Source organism: Rhinolophus hipposideros (genome assembly GCF_964194185.1).
Source record: "Rhinolophus hipposideros genome assembly, chromosome: 11".
Classification (NCBI taxonomy): Eukaryota; Metazoa; Chordata; class Mammalia; order Chiroptera; family Rhinolophidae; genus Rhinolophus; species Rhinolophus hipposideros.
In genome coordinates this window covers 60,474,847-60,494,945 of record NC_138057.1, presented here as the reverse complement: position 1 = coordinate 60,494,945, position 20,099 = coordinate 60,474,847, and the positions used below count along the sequence as shown (strand labels likewise).

Here is a 20,099-nt window from a genome sequence, read left to right as displayed (position 1 = left end):
CTATAAAATAGAGATAATAATGGGACCATACCTCACAGGGCTGTTTTGAGAATAAAATGAGATCATACATCGAAGCACTTAGCAAAGTGCCTGGTCCACAGTGAGGGTCAACAAAAATTAGCAATCATGGTGAATTTATTCATCTCAGAGCCTTCCTCTACCAGTAATGTAAATTATGAAGTACAAATTCCTCATTCAGACACTCCAAATATGGTCTCTACTCAAGTATTCAGGTTTTATCTCCACTATTCCTTTAAGCGTTATTTACAGATCACTCAGCTGCCTCTCCCCCACCTTTCCCCACCCCACACACTCTGCCTCAAGCTTGTGCTCCTGCATCTTTTCCTCCACACCCTTTGTCCTTTCCAAGCAATTCAAGTCCTATCCTCCTACTTTAAGACTTGACTCAAATGCTCCCTACTCCATAAAACCTTCCTTATTCTTCCAAAGTCGTAACATTTCCCTTCTTTGAAACTTCATAGCATTTTATTGATATATATGTACACACACATACTTTAAAGACATGTGCCTTATTTCGCCAAGTCATTTGTATGCTTGTTTTATTGATAAACCAACTAACTCGACTCTAAATTCCCTTACATCATTGACCATGCCCGACTCATCTTTATATTCCCCCAAAGGTTCTAGCACTGTGCCTAACACAAGGCATATTCATTTATTCACAATGATTTATTGAGGTTCTACTGTGTGTCAGAAAATGTCACAGACGCTGTACCAAAAATACTTATTGAATTGATGAGAACTACTCAAGTTTTCTGCCAGTGCCTGGATCTGATAACCAAGATTAGATATTAGACTCTGAATAATAATAAAGAGTTTATAACCCACTCTAACCTCTGCAGAAGCATTGCCTCGTCCTGCCTTTCAACATCCACTAACTATCACTTTATCTTTTTAAAGAAGCAAACAGCCCATCATTTATTTTCAATTATCATAAAAATAAAAAGCATGTCAGTCTTACAATCAGTCACCTTCATCCAAGACTGTAGAACACATTATTGAACATTTCTCTTATATAGTTGAAAAGAGAAAGGCTCTTCTCAGAGCCACCCCTCTTCCCCTCACCCTGAAAAGCCTTACACAAGACCCCAAATTTACAATTTCCAAGCTCTGATGGGCAACATGAAGCGCCCTCTCATCTACTGTACGTCAAGTACCTCTTTGGTGTCCATCCACTTAACTCCCTTTCAAGGTCTTTTTAAAATAAATCAAGCAACCATTCTTTCATCCCAGAGTGGACTCATATTCCTAATTTTACCTCCTAGCCACTCAAATTTCCCAAATGGAACTTTACTCCTCAAATAATGATTAGGTTCTGGGTGACTGTTTGACAGATACACCAGTAAACGTATCTACTCTGTGTTTTCTTTGTGTCAATCACAGCAATACCTCCAAAATTATTTTTAAAAATGCCTGCATTAGTCAAATCTAATGTTAGCCAAGCAATCTCCCATTGTTAGCCCCATCTGACAGATGAGGTGACTGAGGTTCAAGGTAATAGGCAACTAAACAGCAGGAGTGAACTATGAATGGGGCCTTCTGACTCCTCCAAGCTCCTCCTCTTCTAGCTTAACTGCCGTTCACTATGACATCTCCTCCCAGTTACCACTTGCGACCACGCGATAGCACTTACTTGTGCCTGAAAGCAGAAACAAAGGAGCAATACTGGCAGCTGTACTTGTCCTCGCGGGTAAACATGGCCAGGGCCAGGTGGCTCCTCTCATGAGAACGCAGCCCCTGCATGGACATCAGCACTCTGTCACATTGACTACAATGGTATCCCCCCGGCCGGGTTTCATCCTCCAACATTCCATCAAGCAAGCAGTGTTCACCATCCACCCGGTCCACTAGGGTGCCACTGGCCTCTTTGGCTGCTTCCAATCCATCCAGAAACAAGTGGGAAGGGTCTTCAGCTTCCTGCTAAGAGAACCACACACACACACATGCCCCACCAACAAAATAAATATCCATCATCATTTGCCCAGGCTTTCTTCCTCTCCCGTCATTCTCCCACACTCATCAGCGCTTTCTGTCGGAGCTTTCTTCCCTGCTTCTCCGGCTCCCCCAAGAGGGAGGGCAAACCAGACTGCCATTCTTCATGCAGTGGTGGCATTTTAAGGGAACAGATAAGGTGCTACTGCCTGGGAAATGTGAGAGAAGGGCTCTCTCAATTTGAAGACAGTTTACTCACTTATCTCCCATCTTAAAAAGAAAATTCAAAATTGTGATCTTACCTAAACTGACATAAAGCAGGGTTAGGGTTATGGCTTAAAGAAAAGAAGGAAGGAAAGGAGGGAGGGAGGGAAGAAAGGGGAAAAGACAAGTAGTTTGGGCATCTAGGAGCCTTGGGCCTTCCTTAGGAAATAAAAGGAAAGTGAAAGATCCTGCCCTCTGCCCCCACACTCATCCCTGCCCCAGCAGACTGTGACTTCACCCCTTGACGGAAGGTTGCTGTATAAGCAATTCAAAAATATTAGGAAGCAGCCTGCTTTTAAGTTATTCATGTTTCGAGGTGGCTCCTTGGATTACTGATTATACAGGAAGAGCTGCTCTGTCTCCCTTGAGTGAGTCCAGGAAACAAGGCTGGGACACACCACGGTGGCATGGAAGAAGCTGACACCGCTGCCCCTGGGTGCCACCGTTCTGCCGACAGCCAGAAGGCTTCAGTCTTCAAAGAAGAAAAGCAGAAGCTTTACCTCCATGCCACACTGGCAAAACAGGACACAAGATCAGGAAGGGCAGATGACAAAAAATATATTCACATATCCCGAAAGAGCAGAGCCCTGAACTAACTTCTCTGCTCAAAAAGTACAAGTGCTTGGGCATATCCTGGAAGGCAGAGAGGCGGTATGGTTATTGAAACAGTAGCTTTTAGGATTATGATATTCAAAACAGGTGGCCTAATAGAGGTCGGCGGGGGAAGAGGGAAGGCACTTGTCAGTAACATACCAGGCAAGGGGGTGGGGGAGATAAATCAGGTCAACAGGCTCTCAGGGCCAACTGTGACTTGAAGGCTTTTAGTTTTAGATTTAATGTCTCTTCCGCTCCTCAGAGGACCCAGGATAAGAAGTAAAGACGGATTCTCCTGGGCTGTCTGCATCGTCAGCCAGATGAGAACAGTAGGGAGTCAGGCAGTGGGAGGAGCAGAAGATGAGGGGGGCAGAACCCACTTGATTCCTCTCAAGAGCTCGAGCCACTTGGAAGAGTAAACACCTAATGGCACTAAATGCAGAAGAGCAGGGTGACCCAAAGCCTCCTGTACCGAGAGGCCCAGGTCTTCTGTTTCCACCAAACTATCCACGTGGAAGAGAACCAGACCGAAACGCGACCAGGTCGAAACACGAAAGATGAGGAAGGTCCAACCTGCAAAGAAATCAAAACAAGCCAGACCAATCCAAGCATAACTCAGGAATGCCCCCATTCTGGGACGCCCTTTCCTGAGCTGCTTTGAGCAGTGGGGTTAATGAGTAACTCGAATCGCTCGCACACAAGAATGCTCATCCAGACCTTCCCAGTTCTCACCTTCACCGCGGCGGACACAGCCGGGACGCTGCCGTACTGGACATGCTTTCGGAGGTGATTGCAGATGGCTCGGAGCGTCGGGTGCACTTCCACACAGAATTTACACTTGTAGCCCACCACCTTCCTCTCCTTGATCTTTGGCACCTCTTCTAAATGACCAAAAGGCTGGTAAAATACAGTGGTAGCCATCAGTACTCCGAGCCCTCCCTCAACAGCCGGCATTTATTCTTGTAGCTTACTAGCAGATTTTATTTTAAAGCAGATTAGCAGGTTAAAAACCAAGGGAGGTATATGCGAGTATTTTTATATAACGAATTCGTCAGAGTCCGGCACACTGCCTGCGATGCAGTCTCTGGAACCCAAGTATGTTACGACTTGTGAGGAGAGAAGATTTCTGTGCAGAAGCCTCATCGTCACTGCCACCAAGTTATCTGATTTTCAAACCAATTTCAACTACGCAGGTGAACCGTTGCATAGCTACGCCATTAGTGAGTTTCTTGACAAAAAAAATTAAAAATTAAAAATTAAAAAAAATTCTACTTCTTGAGATGTTAGGTTCACGTAGCAACACTGCAGACCGAGACATGGCTGAGAAGCGCTAATGAGACCAAGAGACAGCCCACAACTGCCTTAGGAAAGAGCGAGCGTCGTCGTGGAACAAGGCCTCAAATAAGGGTACTTGGCAGAGAGAAATACAGAGAAACCACCCCAACCCTCCCCTTGGGAGCCTCGGGAGGAGTGAGAGGGAGGGGCACAGGACCGTGGAGAAGGGTGAGCACAGAATGGGGATAATCAAGCTCGAAATGTTTAATTGACTTATTGAGCTCTCTGGCAAGCTAAGTCGCTAGGAAGCCTGTAGCAGTTTGGCTGGCAACGAAGTAGTGCATGTGGGCACCAGTGATGAGAGGCCTCCTGGGGGAAGGGAAATCAAAACATATCCTTACCCTCTCTTGTTTGAAATCTGCAAAAGCACCATCTGCATATTTCTGCTTGCTCAAAAGCTGTTTCCTTCTCTCCTGACGTTTGGCACGCTTCTGGAATTCCTCATTGTGAACGTTCAAGTGTGAGGTCAGCTCCGCTGTGCTTTGCAGTTTGCTATCACAGTGCTTACACTGGTAGGCGGAGTTCTGCAAGCGAGGGCCGTTCCCCAGGATGATGAAGTCCCTCTTCAGGTCCCGACTGTGGTGGTCGGTGTAATGCATGCACAGCAGCTCGGCTGTGCTGAAGGAGAGCTTGAAGCATTTGATGCAGCGGAAAGGGAGCCACTCGATTTCCTGAGCTTCGCCTCCCTCCACCTCGGCTTTCTCAAAGCTGCCTCTCTCCTCCTCTTCCAGCACCATCGGCTTCTCGTGCTCATCGGCGTAGACGGCAGTGAAGTAGCCCCCCAGCTTGCTGGCGTGCTGCTTCTTGGGGAACACCCCTGGGTGGCGCTTCATGTAATGGGACACAATGCCCTTCTTGCTGAAGGACTGGAAGGAGCACAGGGAGCACTTTTTCTTCTCCACTGCCCGCCGGAGTTCCTCGCTGAGCTGCGGGGAGTCATCCTTGGGTGGGGACGGGATGATGACCTTGTTGGGCTTGTCGCTGATGGTCCTGGAGGCTGCCAGGCAGTGGGTGTAATATGCATCAATATCATGGCGCTTCTGGTAGTGGGCCGCCAGCCCTTTGCGGATGGGGTTGGTGTAGGCACACAGGGCACACTTGAAGAGGTTGTTCTTGCCCTCCGGCTGGGCTCGGACATTGTTGTGCTTAATGCGGTAATGCCTGGCTATCCCCTTCCTCGTGGAGCAGAAGTACTTGCAAAGCTGGCATCGGAACACAGTGTGTGAGACCAGGTGCGAGGTAGAGAAGTGAGAAGTGGACACGGGCTCCTCTCCCACCTCCTCCTCGGTGACGGAGATCTGGGAGGGGCTCACTTCAGTGGTTATCTCGGGCTCAAGGGAGACTGGCAGCTTCGGGGGTGACTGGGAGAAGACATCAAATTCAGGCTGATTGTGATACTTCTCATAGTGGATTTTGAGTTTCTCCAAAGTACCGTGGGTGTATGGACACAGTTTGCAGCGGTAGGCGCCATATCCTTGCTTGAAGATCCTGCTGGTCTCCTCCACGTCATTCTGGGCTATGTCAGCTGACTGCTCCACGTCATGCACAAAGTCCTCGGCGGTCACCTTGATGGACGGGTGTCGCTTCTGGTAGTGGGTCAGGACGCCGTGGATGCGGGTGTTGATGTACGGGCAGTGCCTGCACTTGTAGACGGCGCCCGGGTTGATGTCAATATCCTGGGCAAAATCAGCAGCCTTCACTTTCATGCCAGGGTGCTTCTTCCCATAATGGGTAAGAAGGCCATGCAGGTTGTTGTACTCAGACTGGCACACCGTGCACTGGTACGGGGTGGAGGAGATGGCAGGGTTCGCTGAAGAGAGCTGGATGCTTTTCTCTGGGGAAAGCCTAGCATCCTCAGGGCATTCTGGTTCCTGCTCAGGCAGTGGGATGGGCAGACTGTTTTCACAATTCACATGACCCACCAACTCTTCAGATGGAGGCATGGGGTTCTCAACCACATCTTTCTCCTTGATGATATCCAGCAGCACTGACTCGTCACCATTCATGGCCCAGGGGTGGAATGCTTGGTAATGATTTGTGATGTCCCAGATGGAGACAGCTTCAAAAACACAGTCTCTGCATCTGTATGTTTTGGCTTCAGCTGGCATTGTGAGAGAGGGAGGGGATGGGTCTGGCCCAGCCCAGAGTTTGGTAGCCATGTAGGTATAGTCAACGTAATGCTCTGGGTGCCTCCTTTGGTAATGTAGGAGCAAACCATTAGGCTCCATGTGGGAATAGATGCACCACTCACAGTGGTAGCCAGCTTCTATCAAACCATCTAGAAATGCCCACCGCATGATGGACGTGACTGTGGCCTTCAGGGCAGGGTGGTCTTTCTTGATATGCTTCCTCAGTGCATAGAAATAGGGGGAGGTATATGAGCACTGCCTACATTTGAGTGCTCGAAGTTTCGTTTTGTCCCGCTCCACATTAGAGGAGGGGACAAGCATGCAACTGGCAGGCTTCTTCTGGTTACGGTCACAGAGGCTTCGGATGGTGGCCGTGTGCTGTCGGATCACGTCTGCATTGGCCTTGAAGTCTCTGTGCTTCTTCTGATAATGAATGAGTACCCCTTTGACCGTCCGGTTCCCATAATCACAGTGCTGGCAAAAGAACATCTCATTCTCCACAGGGGGGCCATCTCTCTCAGAGCTGCTTCGGTTCAGATGTTGCATGGGGGCAGGTGGCCGAGGGGAGCCTTGGGGCCCCTCAACCCCTCTCATCATTGCAGCTGTGGGAGGAGCCTGTCTGATATATTTGGCAGTAACCTTTATTTCTGGGTGTCTTTTCTGGTAGTGGACAAGCACTCCCACAACTGACCGATTGCTGTAGGAACAGTGTTTGCAGTAGTAAAGCTCAGTACTGAGGTCTGGTGGCGGGGGTTGTGGGGGGGGTGGGGAACCCATGTTGGACATTTTGGGAGACATTGGAGCACCCACCTCAAATGATAACTGAGAAAGGGCAGAGCCCCTGTCCACAGACACCATTCGCATGGTTTTCTGGATCCTAAAGTAGGAAGCCTTTTCTTCAGGGTGTTTCTTCTGATAATGAACCAAGACAGAGTGCATGTTGGGGCTTGCAAATGAGCAAACGTCACAGTCGTAAACGACAACGGTGTTAACCGAGGGGTCCTTCTGATTTTCACATTCTGGAGTAAAGGTCTTTGAAGGAGTGTTTTTATTAAACGTAGCTGGCATGCTGCCACGAGCCATGGGAGTGGACGTCGCCATGTTCTTGGGCGCCGAATTCAGAATCTCCCTCAGTGTCTGGGATTCTGCATTCAGCCCTTCCTGCTGCTCCACGACGTAGCTGGAAAATATCATTGCATTGTTAATCTTCACTGTGGGATGCATTCTTTGGTAGTGCGGCATCAAGCTTCTCACATTTGGGCTCGTGTAGGAACAAAACCGACACCGGTAGATCAAGTCCGAATGGTCAAAGTTGAGTACATTCATGGCTTCTGGGTGGTGTTCACCATAATGCTGCTGCAGGTCTTCAAAGTTGGTGTAATCAATGTAGCATTCCAGGCACCTGTACACCGCACTGTGATCGTTGGGGTCCAAGATGTACCGAAAGCTGAATTTAATGTACGGGTGCATTCGTTGATAGTGGGTGCTGACACTCCGGGCAGATTTGTTGTTAAAATCACAGTGTTTGCAATAGTAAAGCCTTCCAGAGTCACTAAAGTCTGTATTTTCACTATTGTGCTCCGTTCCATAGATAGGAGTCTGGGTAGTCAGCAGAGCAGTGCCGGGAACTTGGTGATCTTTCAAGTTTGTCGAGGAGCCGTAATAATCCTCCTCATCTTCAGAAAGGGTGAGCTCGATCTCGGCCCCATTGGTGGCGTTGTAATCGTGGGGGACGTTTCTGAAGTTGGGCTCCTTCTGGGGTTCACTGGCATCTCTCGCCCAAATCTGCTGGGCTGAAAAAGAAGTGGGCACCTCCAGGACCGGCTCTGTTGGCTCCTCTTCCCGGTCCAATTCAACCTCTATCTCCACTTCATTGTCTTCCTCTTCCTCCTCGTCGTCCTCCACATTGATCACCGCATCTTCCTGCTGTTTGGTTTGGTTAATTTTGCTCTGCAGGTTGCTTGCGATCTCGTCAATCCTGGTTCTCTTTTTCACGGGCGATAAATCGAGAGGGAAGTCATTAGCCAGCTTCCTGGAGGCCTTAGCGACAAAATTGTTCTTGGAGGACAACCCAAGAATTGAGGTCTGACTTTTCTTCACAGTGTTGCTGGAAGAGGGGTGGCTGTCGGTCTCACTTTCCAGTGGCAGGCTGGAGGGCTGCCCCTCAAATTTTGGCAAGTTGTCGCAGAACGAGTGTTTGTGCTGCTGATGGACTCTTAGCCCTTTCAGAGTCGTGGTGGAGTAGTTACACATGGTGCATTTGTAAGGGTGCAGAGGTGGGGCCTGCACGGGTGGCGGTGGCGGTGGGGGTTGGGGCTGGGGCTGGGGTGGCAGCTGATGTGGTGGCTGTGGCTGTGAGGGTGGCGGGGGAGGCGGCGGGGGTGGTGGGGGTGGCTGTAAGGGATCCACCAGAACTGCTGACTTTCTACCATTGATGCTCGGGCCCTCGTAGGACACTACACCTTCATTCAGTGATGAGGAAAGGCTTTCACTCTGGGAAGTCACAGCATCCCAATCTGACGTTGGACCCGTGTGACACTGTTTGTGAGCCCCCAGTTTTAACGAGCTCTTGCAAGTGAACGGACATTCGTCACATTTGTAGACAGCGGTCTTTCCAGATAAGTGGATGTTTTCTATGTGACGTGAGATGCTACGTCGATGCATGGTAAGGAAAGGACAAAAGGGGCACTGGAACCTGTTCATGAATCTTCTAAAGGGAATGCCCTTGGTCTCCAATAATTTGTTGCCATCCGAGCCCATCAGCTGCTCTGCAGACATGCCAGATGTCTGGTGATCCATAACATTTAAACCATTCTCACTGTCTATTTCATTTAACTCTTCATCAGAGCTAGAGTCATTCAGCATGCTGCTAGTTTCCAGATCGGCAGAAGAATTGGTCATGTCAGCCATTCCATAACGCGATCTATCTGCCAAGTTTACAAGGCCAGAATTGTGAGGTGACTTCGGCTTCATCTGAGGATAAGACATAGGTGAAAACTTGGAAGCTGAAGAAGAATTGGGTCTCATGATGGAGTTGCTGATGGAGCCCCTGAAATTGGAGACATTTGTGTTGGGTACCTCCCGGCTTGCAGCATTCATGGACAGATAGGTAGAGTTGGGCGTGGGGCTGGAGGCGCTCTTGTTCTGCACATCAGGTAGACTCGTCCCTTCTTGTTGCTGTCTGAGACTGGAAAGGATCTTGACCATACTACGGTGTTTCTTCATCATGTGGTCACACCAGCGTTCTCGGCGGGGGGTCTGATAGCTACACCACTCACAGCAAAAGTTGCCTCGGGACTTGGTCAAAGGCTTGACCATGGATTCTAAGATGCTGCGTTCCACAACTTCTGCTGGCAGTTCCTTGCAGGGGTCTTGCAGGGACACGGGTGGGACCACAGGGTCTGGCAGAGGAGCAGGGGCAGGGGGGGCAGCAGTGGCCTCCTTCAAGTTGTTTTTGTGATACATCTTCTGATGCTTCATTATTCTTGCCCTCCTTGGTGACTTGTATGTGCAAAACTGGCAAGAGAAGACCTTTCCAAATCCTTCGTGCATCATGATATTATAATTTAAGGATCCTGGAACAGGGGGTCCCGCCGAACTCCCTTCAGCTTGAGCTCCATGGACCTTCCTAGTGTGTTCTATGAGGAGGTTTTTTGACCTGAAGTAGCGTACGCAGAACTTGCATTGAAAAAACTTATTTGTTGGTTTGGGATTGGGGGCAATATGCTGACCGTAATATCCTGGACTGTGGCCATAGTAACTTCCGGTCCCCAATGCAGTTGCATTTTGACCTAAAGAGAAAGCATAAGGTAAGTGGGAAGAGAAAGGCAAAGCAAAAGAGAATTAAGAAATTTAATCATGCAAATTAATTTTTCCTTTCAATTATTCTTCATTAATAAACATCACACTCAACAGGCCTAACAGCTCAAGATGAGGCCCTGAAGAATATTAACGAAGCATTAAAGAACATACATATATTGCTTCTCAAGGATGAAGATGCAGTGTTCAACTTTAGGTACAAGAGTCATCTCATCTCCATTAATGTGCCACATAGCTATAAAAGTACAAGTTTCACAAACTATTCACAAACTGTAATATTTTAGAACTTTTCGAGATACTACTTTGTTCTCCAAACTGAAAGGAAACTGAGAGACATAAGAAAGCTGAAAGGACAATAACCTACGATACTCAAGAAGAGAAACATGACACCCAAACTACGAAAATGACTCAAGAGAGCAAGAAACTCTATAGAAACCAAGCACATCAAGAACCATGGCCACAACAGGCTCAAAATAGATGAGAGCAATGATATCCATCAGATATGCCAAGGTGAGTACAGATTTACCTGATAAATCCTCTGCAATCACAAATTCATCCTTTATAGAAGAAAACTCCACCTCCGTCTGATTGCTGGCATTCATGGACCCGGATCGTGGTTCATTAGCACTATCTTCAGCAACATCAGTTGGCTGCAGAAATGCTGTGTGGACATCCTGAATGTGCGCCTTGAGATCTTCATAAGACGGGGCTCTGAAGTCACAGCCATCACACTGAAGCACCTCCATGATCTGGGTCTACCCTCTCACATTAGGAACCTGTGGCAGAAGTCAGAACAAAACATCTTCGGTAATGCACTAAATGCATACCCCCCAAGCTGATGGGGTGGCAGTCCATTCATGGGACAATTCTACTACCGGCAGATTTCTCTTATTGAATTCTACCAGTTGGAACACTGGCCAAAGGAAGGCAATCAAACATAATAGGGATGATGTACTCGACTTCATAACTTCAAAGAAGGAATAAAGACAAGCAGATAAACTTTTTCTGGCTTGATATGAATATATCTTCTAATGCTATTTGTAAAGAAAAACCCTTAAGTCTTCCAAAGTTTTAGTATTTTCTGAATTTCTTGACCGAATTCAAATTTCTTGGTAAATTAATACTGACTTTAGTTCTGTATTGGACCTGTTTTCTTTTTGAACTAGAACCTTTTCAGAAGCAAAAAAGATGTTCATACAGAAGAAAGGACAAATTTTAATCTTTATTTGCTGTTTTAATATAACATTGATGTTTTATCACCAAATGATGAAATAGTATTGAATCTCAGAGTGGTGATAGAGAGAGCTTTTATTATTTCAATCTTAGTAATTTTAAGAAATAAGAATTTTAAAATAATTTTAATTCAATATCTTAACTGATATTGGGATACACCTCTTTACTCCCTTCCCCAAACGCTTTTGTTCGTTTTTCTTTTTTTTTCTTTCCATGAGCTAAATGGTTATTTGCTTTTTACTACCTACCAATTATAACCTAACAGCTTAGCTTCTCCAATCTAATTAGGTCATAAAATATTTCTCATGAGATTCTCAAACAACCAACTTTAGATGACAATCCAGTTTCTAGTTTAAAGTTGCACCTTGGTACCTCAATTTACATTAAGGCAACAGAAACTCACAGTTTTGAAGAGGGGCTTCTAAGTCATGACTTTATCTTTTCCTACTTCTTTTCCTTTACAAATGTGAAGTGTACACTTGGGCATAAAAATCTGTGAACCTGAGGAAGAATAAAGAAAAACTTGCCCAGCTAACCTTCATTCTGCTGTTTACTATAGGACAGAAATAAATAGATAGCTTAGAAATATATAGATAGCTTCACACTAACTCAATGGAGAGTCCCACCATTAAATTAAAAATGTATTAGAAGGTGTAGTCCTTCCCATCTTAATATATATCCTGAGTTGAGATACCCAGTTATTATCTTAATGAGTCAGTTACTTCATTGAGCTCACCGCAAACTCTACTGAGTCACTGAAATCTAGAACCAGATGGCCAAGAACTAAAGTTGTAACCAAATCTATACTTTTACTGTATAGCAACTTTCTCTACTTTCATTGTAAAAGATAAATTATTCCTGCAAGAGAACAAAGTCTAGTAATATGTCAATGGAGTAAAAGAAGCCATTGCAGGAGGATTTTCTATGAAAGAATACTCCTGCTGATAGCCTGCTAAAATAACTTCTGGCAGGTCCAGCTCTGGACAGACTGAGCTTGCCCAGTGAGACGCAGATATTTACCTCCTCTTCTTTCACCCAGAAATTTATCCTTTTTCAATAAACATTGAACTGTGCACCAGAGTCTTTTCAGCTAACTAAGTCTCAATATTCCAGATACACAAGCTTTTATGTCTAAGCACCAACCCAAATTGTGTGGAAGAGGTTGCTATCAGCTCTGGATCGAATTACAGCAGTCACTGAGGCCCCACCCCACTTCTCCTTTCGCACAGTCCATTAGACCTGAAAACAAATTTTTCCATGGTGCAGACGACTCCTGCATTTAGAACACTTCACAGAAAAAAGCAGATCATCCAGTGTGCACTCCCCATCCCCCAAGCTTAGTCCTTTCATCTCAGCCAAACAAGCCACAGCTCTGCTGAATGTGTTTATCACACTTTCAAGAGATATGAGCTCCTGCGTCACTGAAGCTCTAAGACTCACTAAGCTGCCCTAGTCCTCTGAGCTTAGGAGCAGCCATTTTAGCTCAGAGCTTCTCCTCCGTGCACAACATGGCTTCTCTGGGATTCTGCTAAGCTGACAATCAGAAATGAGCGGTGGAAGAGCAGGCTGGGCTCCTCCTATGCTCTTCTTCTCCCAACAAAGAATGAACTGTTTTCATTTCTTTCCGAAAAGCTGCACCTTTCTCCTCCTCAAATGTCATTCACCAAGATCTCCGAAGGTTCTTTTATCCCATGATTGATATGCTTGTCCCTTAGTCCCAGCAGAGCACTGGTTACTGCAGGACAAACTGGACCAGACCCTGTTCTATAGAAGGGTTTGGGGGTGGGGTGGGGGGACCTCCAGAATGCCTTGGCTTCTTGGGAGTCGTCCTTCCACACACAGAAGACATACCATCCGACTCTGCTTGCCAGATTCCAAAGTCTAATGACCTTTGTTAATCACCAGCCAGTCTGTCTGCATCAGCAGACCCTGCCAACAGACACACCCTTCAACACAAAGGCTGTAGCTATTCCTTTTAAAAGAGGTTCTCTGAAAGCTCCATTGTGTAGCTGAGAGGAAAACAAAATCTCTTCCCTTCGAAACTTCAAGCCTTTAGAAATAATGCAACAAAAGCCTTTCTGCTGTGTCTTTTGGAAAGTTTGAGCCTGGTTTGCACAACATCAACAAAAATTACGCTTCTGCACAAGGAAAGCAGGACACCTTCAGCATTAAGCCATCTACCCAGAGATGAAACTCATCTCTCTATACAGGTCTCTAATACCTTGGTGTCTTCTGATGCTGTTATCAAGGATTCTGACTTCTCTGGATGCAAACACAAACCAATAGTCTCCCTGTTCTGCTTGCCACAAAGGAGATTAAAGGGTTATGAGATCAAAAAAAAAAAAAGAGGCACTGATTTGGAAAAAGAAGAGATGATGAAAGTGATTTCCTAATGGGTTCTAGCTTTAATGTTGCTGCATCCTCTACCTCAAAAATAGCTCAGAGCCTTAGAAGAGGTTAATCTCCAGGCTGCTGAGAGAACCATCATCAGGTACAGCTGAATGGCCTTCAATGTGATGTCTGCACCAAGGACTGAAATGAGGATGTCGCCTCCTTTGAAAGCCATTTTGTCTTTGTGTACACATTTCTCCCGAAGACACTGACAGGAGAAGAAAACAGAAATTGCAGCATGGCCTAAACAATCAAAGAAACAGAAACTTAATGTGTTATGAGACTGAGGATGTACCCACGTGCGAGAAGTGAAATAGGAGAAGAAGGGAATAGGGGAGGGGAGAGACAATGAAAACTGGACCTGAGGACGATCTGTCCGTCAACCAGAGTACGTTTTTTTTTTGCAGCAGATGGTAATCCTCTGAGAAACCAACAACGAGGAAAAAGATGAGAAATAAGCTCTGCGTAATTGACTGCTTCATCAACCCCGAAAAAGCAGCAACCCTAAAAGGCTAAACTAGACTGATTTGCTACAAAATGATGATTTAAAGTCAAAAGCCTAAATCTTATATCTACTTCATTTAAAAATTCTGTGATGAGATTAGCAATGTTTCCCCCTCACTGACCAAATCAGAAAAATCAAAAGCAGAAGAGGAAGCTTTTGAATGCTATTTCAAAAGGTCATGAGATGAATTTACGAATCAAACAAGCACCCCCATCACCTACCCCCAATGCAATATTTCCATCAGGTGACTAGACTCTAACCACCACTCATAATGACATCTGCTAGGTGACTATGGATTCATTCTCAAATAACCTAGCACCCAAAGTGACTAGTCCTCCTAACATGAAAGCCCCACACCATTCTTATTATCTATTACTCTTTGGTACTACTTATTATCAGTTGTTGGTTTATTCCATTTACGTTTATAGTTTGGGGATTTCAAAATGTGGGGTTTCAATGGGAAACCCTAAATCCAATTTTCCGTATTTGACAAACACTTTTAAGTCATAGTTTTTAAAAAATCCAAAGATTTTTGTTAATCATTTGGACTATATACATGAGAATGGGGAAAGGGAAGTTACGGACATAGACTGTTCTTTCTCCATCTTAAGAACACTAATTTTAATTTATACTGTCTGCCCACACACTTTCTGTGCTCAGAATTCCAGGGATCCATGATGCCTCCGTTTTCCTCCTGTGAAGGTGAAAGGAGACAATCCACAGCTTCAAGCTGAGTCCTTCCAACTCACTGTCCAGAAGTAACTAGAGATGGGGGAGGTGCCTTTGACATTTCACAGGGTTCTCCCAATCCTGCCACCATCCACCCTCGCCCAGTTCAACTTGGCGAGCTTTGCTCTTTAAGTGTGCATGGCCCAGAAGTATAAAAGTGGTCTTCAAGTCATCAAAATCCCAACTGTCTCCAGGAAGAGTCCAAATTAAACATGCAAGCCTTGCCTGGATCTAACCCGTTCTCTGCCTGAAGGACTGCAGACCAGAAATAAAGCTGTGAAGCACCCCAGCCACAGGGACTCAGTAGCAACTAATTATAACCTTCAAAGCCTTTGAGAAACAGAACCAGAAACACCATCAGGTGCTTTTCCTCTGTCCACTCCAGAAACCTAGTTTCATTTATAAGACACTGAACTCCCCAGTTCTCCTGAATCACAATTCTAATAAAAGGCTTTAGTGAGCACCTGTTGTTTGTGCTTTTCTTACTTTCCTTTCCTACAAGTGAAAACCAAACCAAACCAAAACAAAACAAACACCCAGTTATCCAAGGACAGGTAGTGGAATGCATAAACTTTGGAATAAATAGTTCAACTAGAAAAACAGAAAAATCAGGAGCCTAAAGATCATTTTACAAACATATTTGCAGATCGGAAATTGTTGATATGATGAGGTCAAAGAGCTGTGGGGTGTGTGGGGAGGTTAGCGTTTTTATTTGCAAGCCCCAGGACCGTGGTTTGGGAGGAATTTTCTTGCTTTAGATGAAAAATGGGTGGGGAGGTTGATCACTAACTAATCCACTTCTGAATGTTGGGTTGCTACTCTTAGCAACAAGGGTTGTTCTATATCACTACTTATCATCTACTCTTGTCATGGTCAAAGTGGGAGTCCTAATAATTTAAAAATCATTTAAAGCATCTTTCCAAAGAGGGCCAGACTGAAAAACTAAGGCGAAATCAATCTCCTTCCAGTAACAGGAACAGTAAGTGGTTAAGGAATCAGACTTACAAAAGCAAACATTCTCTCTCTCTCTCTCTCTCTCTCTCTCTCTCTCTCTCTCTCTATATATATATATATATATATATATATATATATATATATATATACATATGTATATGTATATATACACACGCACATATATATATAATTTTTTATTTAATTTGAACTCAGATATGAGCACGTGTACTTCAAATTAATAGGAGACCTGTTGGTTAGGAGTCAGTCCCCTTCTGAATTCAAGTATAAATGTCATATGTACTATTCCTATGTTATAGATTTAAAAAAATAAACGAGCAAAATGAACCAACAAAGAACTTCTGACAACAAGCTACCTCCATCAATCCCACGGCATTTGGTACTACTACAGATCCTGGCTCACCATGTGGTGTCTTCAAATGTCCTATCAAATGTTTATACTGTTTGCTACATGATCTAAGCAGTTCTGTGTACTCTTGGCAATTCACCACACTAATGAAAGGTTTAACATATCAGGGAGGATAAATAATTAAGGAATTCAGAAGGGAGACACAGCTGTTCTTCAAAACCAAATTTTCAGAAGAGAAAGAATTAATTTGCAATCACACATGTAACCCCCAATATGAGATTGAATTTAAATAGTAGCAGAGAAATACCATGAGACCTTGAATCCTGCCAATGCATGTGGCCTCTGTTCTACGTGGTCGGCCTGGTCCATCTGTGGGACCTGGTACACAGCGTCAAGTCTGAAGCAGGCAATCTGCAGTTGAATAACCCAGTCACCTTCTGGTCAAGAATGTAAGTCTTCAGGTTATCTTGCTTTAGCTTTGTCCTCCTGCATAAATTTTTCAAGTATTACAGAGCATGTTGGGGTAATATTTTATAACAGATACCTCTGGGATCATCATTAAAATGAGATGAGCATATAGGGATGTGATCCAAACGACTAAAAAAGAAATTCAGGTATGTAAATAAGAAGCGATCCTGGCTGAGTGACCTGTTATGAAAGCAGGTAGTGAGTGTCTAATACAGAAAGAGATAGTACATACCTTCTGGAGAATTCATGCATTCCTTTGCAATGATATAAGGCTAATTGAGGCCAACAGGCCAATAGGCAGTCTGCCAGCTCCCCTGTCCTCAGAAAAGGAAGCGTGTGATTTGAACAAAGAGATAAAAGAGGAGAGAAGGGACTAGAAAAGAAAGGGAGGAAGCAGGGTGGTATCTCAGTAGCTTCAGGCTTCACTGTCTGCAAAGGGGAACCAGCAGTTCACTAGATAACTCTAATTCTGAGAAGTGTCCTCACGATATTCTCCTTGAGAAACAAAACAAAACAAAATGCCTCCTCACACCAAAATTCTCAAAGGCAACCATGACAAATGAGATCTCAGCTCATCTGGTTCTTTCAAATGATGGAAACCATTCTTGGTGTTGAATGAATTCTCTGAAATGTCATGATCCCAGCAGAAGTTCCTTGGAAACTTGGAAGCCATTCTTGCCCTAGCATTTAGAACAAGAGATAACTGATTTCTCTCCTCTAGGGCCAAACCTCACCCAAAAGGCAGAGACAGAAAATCACGGCGTTCCTTTATAGATTCTTCAGAATGCTGGCTGGGTTTCTACTCTCATTACAAAAATTGTAAAATTAAAGGGAAGCTGCAGTGAAAGTCATCTTCCACATCACAAAAGACCTAACTGTACATTGAGTACCTCCTCTTAGGGTTTGAAAGCTTGACTGACCTCAAGCCTTGGGTGTGTCTTCATGGCCCTAACTGTTCCCGGCACAGAAGGTCCCACCAACCACACAAGGTCTAAATTCTAGTTTGGGTGAATGAATCCAGAAACCATTGTAACAACTTACCTTGCTCTTAATTACCATGCAGAGAAGAAAGAAGAAAAAAAGACCCAAATGTGATGTTGGGTTGACTTGTGGAGAGTATAAGAAAGTTTTGCTAGAAGAACTTCTTTTATTTGGGAAAAATTCCATAAAAATCCCAATCTAATTCCTCTGAGACTTGCTCATCACCTTGTACTCTTGGTTTGCTCAGAAAATTCAGACAAGTTACTTCCTTTAGATGAGAATTGTCCCAAGTCCGCCTGTATAAGTGGCATACAAAGCCCTGAACCAAGCAATTCAGTGACCTTTCCAATTTAATTTTTTATATCTGACAAACCTGATTACACAAGCCTGTCACCTAGGTCTATCTTTCCTTCTCCAAACCTTGGTTCCTGATCTAACTACCCTGTCAGTATAAAGCCCCTAAATAGTCTGCTTTCTGGCAAGGTAAATAATGGCTGGGCTTGTGTGGATCATAAACACTGTCAAGTCTTCCTACCCAAGGATACCATGATTTTTTTTCTCTCTACCTATAGCAGAAGCCATTAGAAGGCTGTCCTTCCTCCTTATTAAACCAACCAAACGGCCCATTTAGATCCGTTAGTTTTCCCACCCACGTTCCAACAAATTAATAGAATCATATAATAGGGAGAACACAGTATGTGTTTATGTATGGAACTGGCAGATACCCCAAAACTAGGATTTTTTTTTAAAGATAGCTAAAAAATTTCTTGCCCCTTCATAATCCCCAATCTACTTCCACTAAATAAGTTTACTGCTAAAAATCACTGCACCCCAAGAACTTCTCAGCAGAAAGTTAAGACATTTGTCTATCAACATAACAGTAGAATTTATCACCATGTGAAAACACTAGAGTGCTCAGGTACTTGGCCAAGCCCACATTCCATGAATCCTTAATGATAAATCTCACTTTTGCCCAACAAACTTAGGATTCTCAGCTTATGTATTCACTACTGGGCTATTCAAAAAAAAAATAAAAAAGGAGGAGGAGGAGAAAAAGGAAGAGGAGCAGAGAGAGGAGGAGGACAAGGAGAAAGGAAAAGAGGAGGAGGAGGGAGAAAAGGAGGAGGAGGGAGAAGAAGAGGAGGAGGAGGAGGAGAAACAGGAGAGAGAGGAAGAAGAGGGAAAGGAGGAGGAGGAGGAGATGAAAAGGATATAGAAAGCCTATCTAGCAAATAAAAGAATTTGTTCCCAGCAGGTGTGAGGACTGCCTGCCATCTTCACCTTGAGCAAGTCTTTTGAAGTCTTTACTTGGATCATTTTGCTAAATGAAGAGATTAAATTATGAAGTTCAACCTTTTTGTACAAAGAACATGTGTTTTACAAGATATCCTTCTCATATTTTGAAAGATTCTTTCCCGACTTAATTCATTCCCTTACTTTTTATTATTATTCAGAGACAAATGCCCAATTTTGTATGGCTGACTCCTCGTCATTGAAGTCTGGGCTCAAAGGCTCCATCCTCCAAGGTGTTTTCCCTGACAACTCCATTTAACAACAGCCCGCACTCCCCACCTCCATGAAATCCAGTCCCCTATCCACAACCCTGACCACACTCACTTTCTATCATGTTACAATGCTTTAGTTCCTTCAGTGCTGACATGATACCTGTTTGTTTACGGTCTGTCTTCCTCCACTAGAACATAAGCACGCTGAGATCAGGTCCATGCCTGTCTGTTCCCATTGATATCTTTAGCACTGGGGACACTTCACACAACAGGTACTCAGCAAATGTCTTGAATGAATGAACAAATGAATGAATCAGGGCTTCTGAATTACAGGATTCTAATCAAACATTAAAAGATTGGTCATGATCGTTAGATTCGTCTACTAACCCTAAGTTATCATAGAGCAGTTTTACATCTTCTCCTTCCCCAGACTAGGGGTATCTGGCAGTATCGGGAGACATTTTGGGTTCTCCCAACTGTAGGAGACTGCTACTGGCTTCTAGTGGCTGGAGGCCAGGGATTCGGTCAAACATTCTATAATGCACAAGACAGCCCCAACAACAAAGAGTGATGTGGTCCAAAATATCAACAGTCCAGAGGCTGGAAATCCAGTCACAAATAGTCTCTAGATCTTTTCAGTCTCTGCATATAACCCACCTGCCTTTATATGCCTTTCATGGAGCCCTGGCTGGCGAATCTCTGTACTAGATGATCAGCAAGTTCTTTTGCAGCTCACAGATTTTATGACTCTATGTTTCTAAGTGATCTTAGTAGCCCTTCATGTCATATGATATCACACGTTTTTAGTTTTATTTTTCTGATTTGGGTGTTTTCCTGAACAGTTTTCAAGAAAACTCCAAGATTAAAGCATG

At 44.5% G+C, this 20,099-nt stretch overlaps 1 protein-coding gene across 4 annotated transcripts in view; it reads right to left on the bottom strand.

Moving 5' to 3' along the window:
- The window catches only part of ZNF462 (zinc finger protein 462), a 128,353-nt gene that overhangs the window by 64,519 nt on the left and 43,735 nt on the right, over positions 1 to 20,099 (bottom strand). For 2 of the 4 annotated variants that reach the window (XR_013994454.1, XM_081066579.1), the window contains exons 2-5: positions 10,621 to 10,870; positions 4,488 to 10,066; positions 3,544 to 3,708; positions 1,655 to 1,758 (exon numbers count right to left, since the gene is read on the bottom strand). Coding sequence is in view for 3 of the 4 variants with exons in the window: in XM_081066579.1 (XP_080922705.1) it covers positions 1,655 to 1,758; positions 3,544 to 3,708; positions 4,488 to 10,066; positions 10,621 to 10,840 (6,068 nt within the window). In the remaining variant the exon portion in view is untranslated. Of the gene's footprint in view, positions 1 to 1,654; positions 1,939 to 3,543; positions 3,709 to 4,487; positions 10,067 to 10,620; positions 10,871 to 20,099 lie in introns of all 4 variants that reach the window. The other 2 variants (XM_081066578.1, XM_081066580.1) reach the window with 2 other exon arrangements.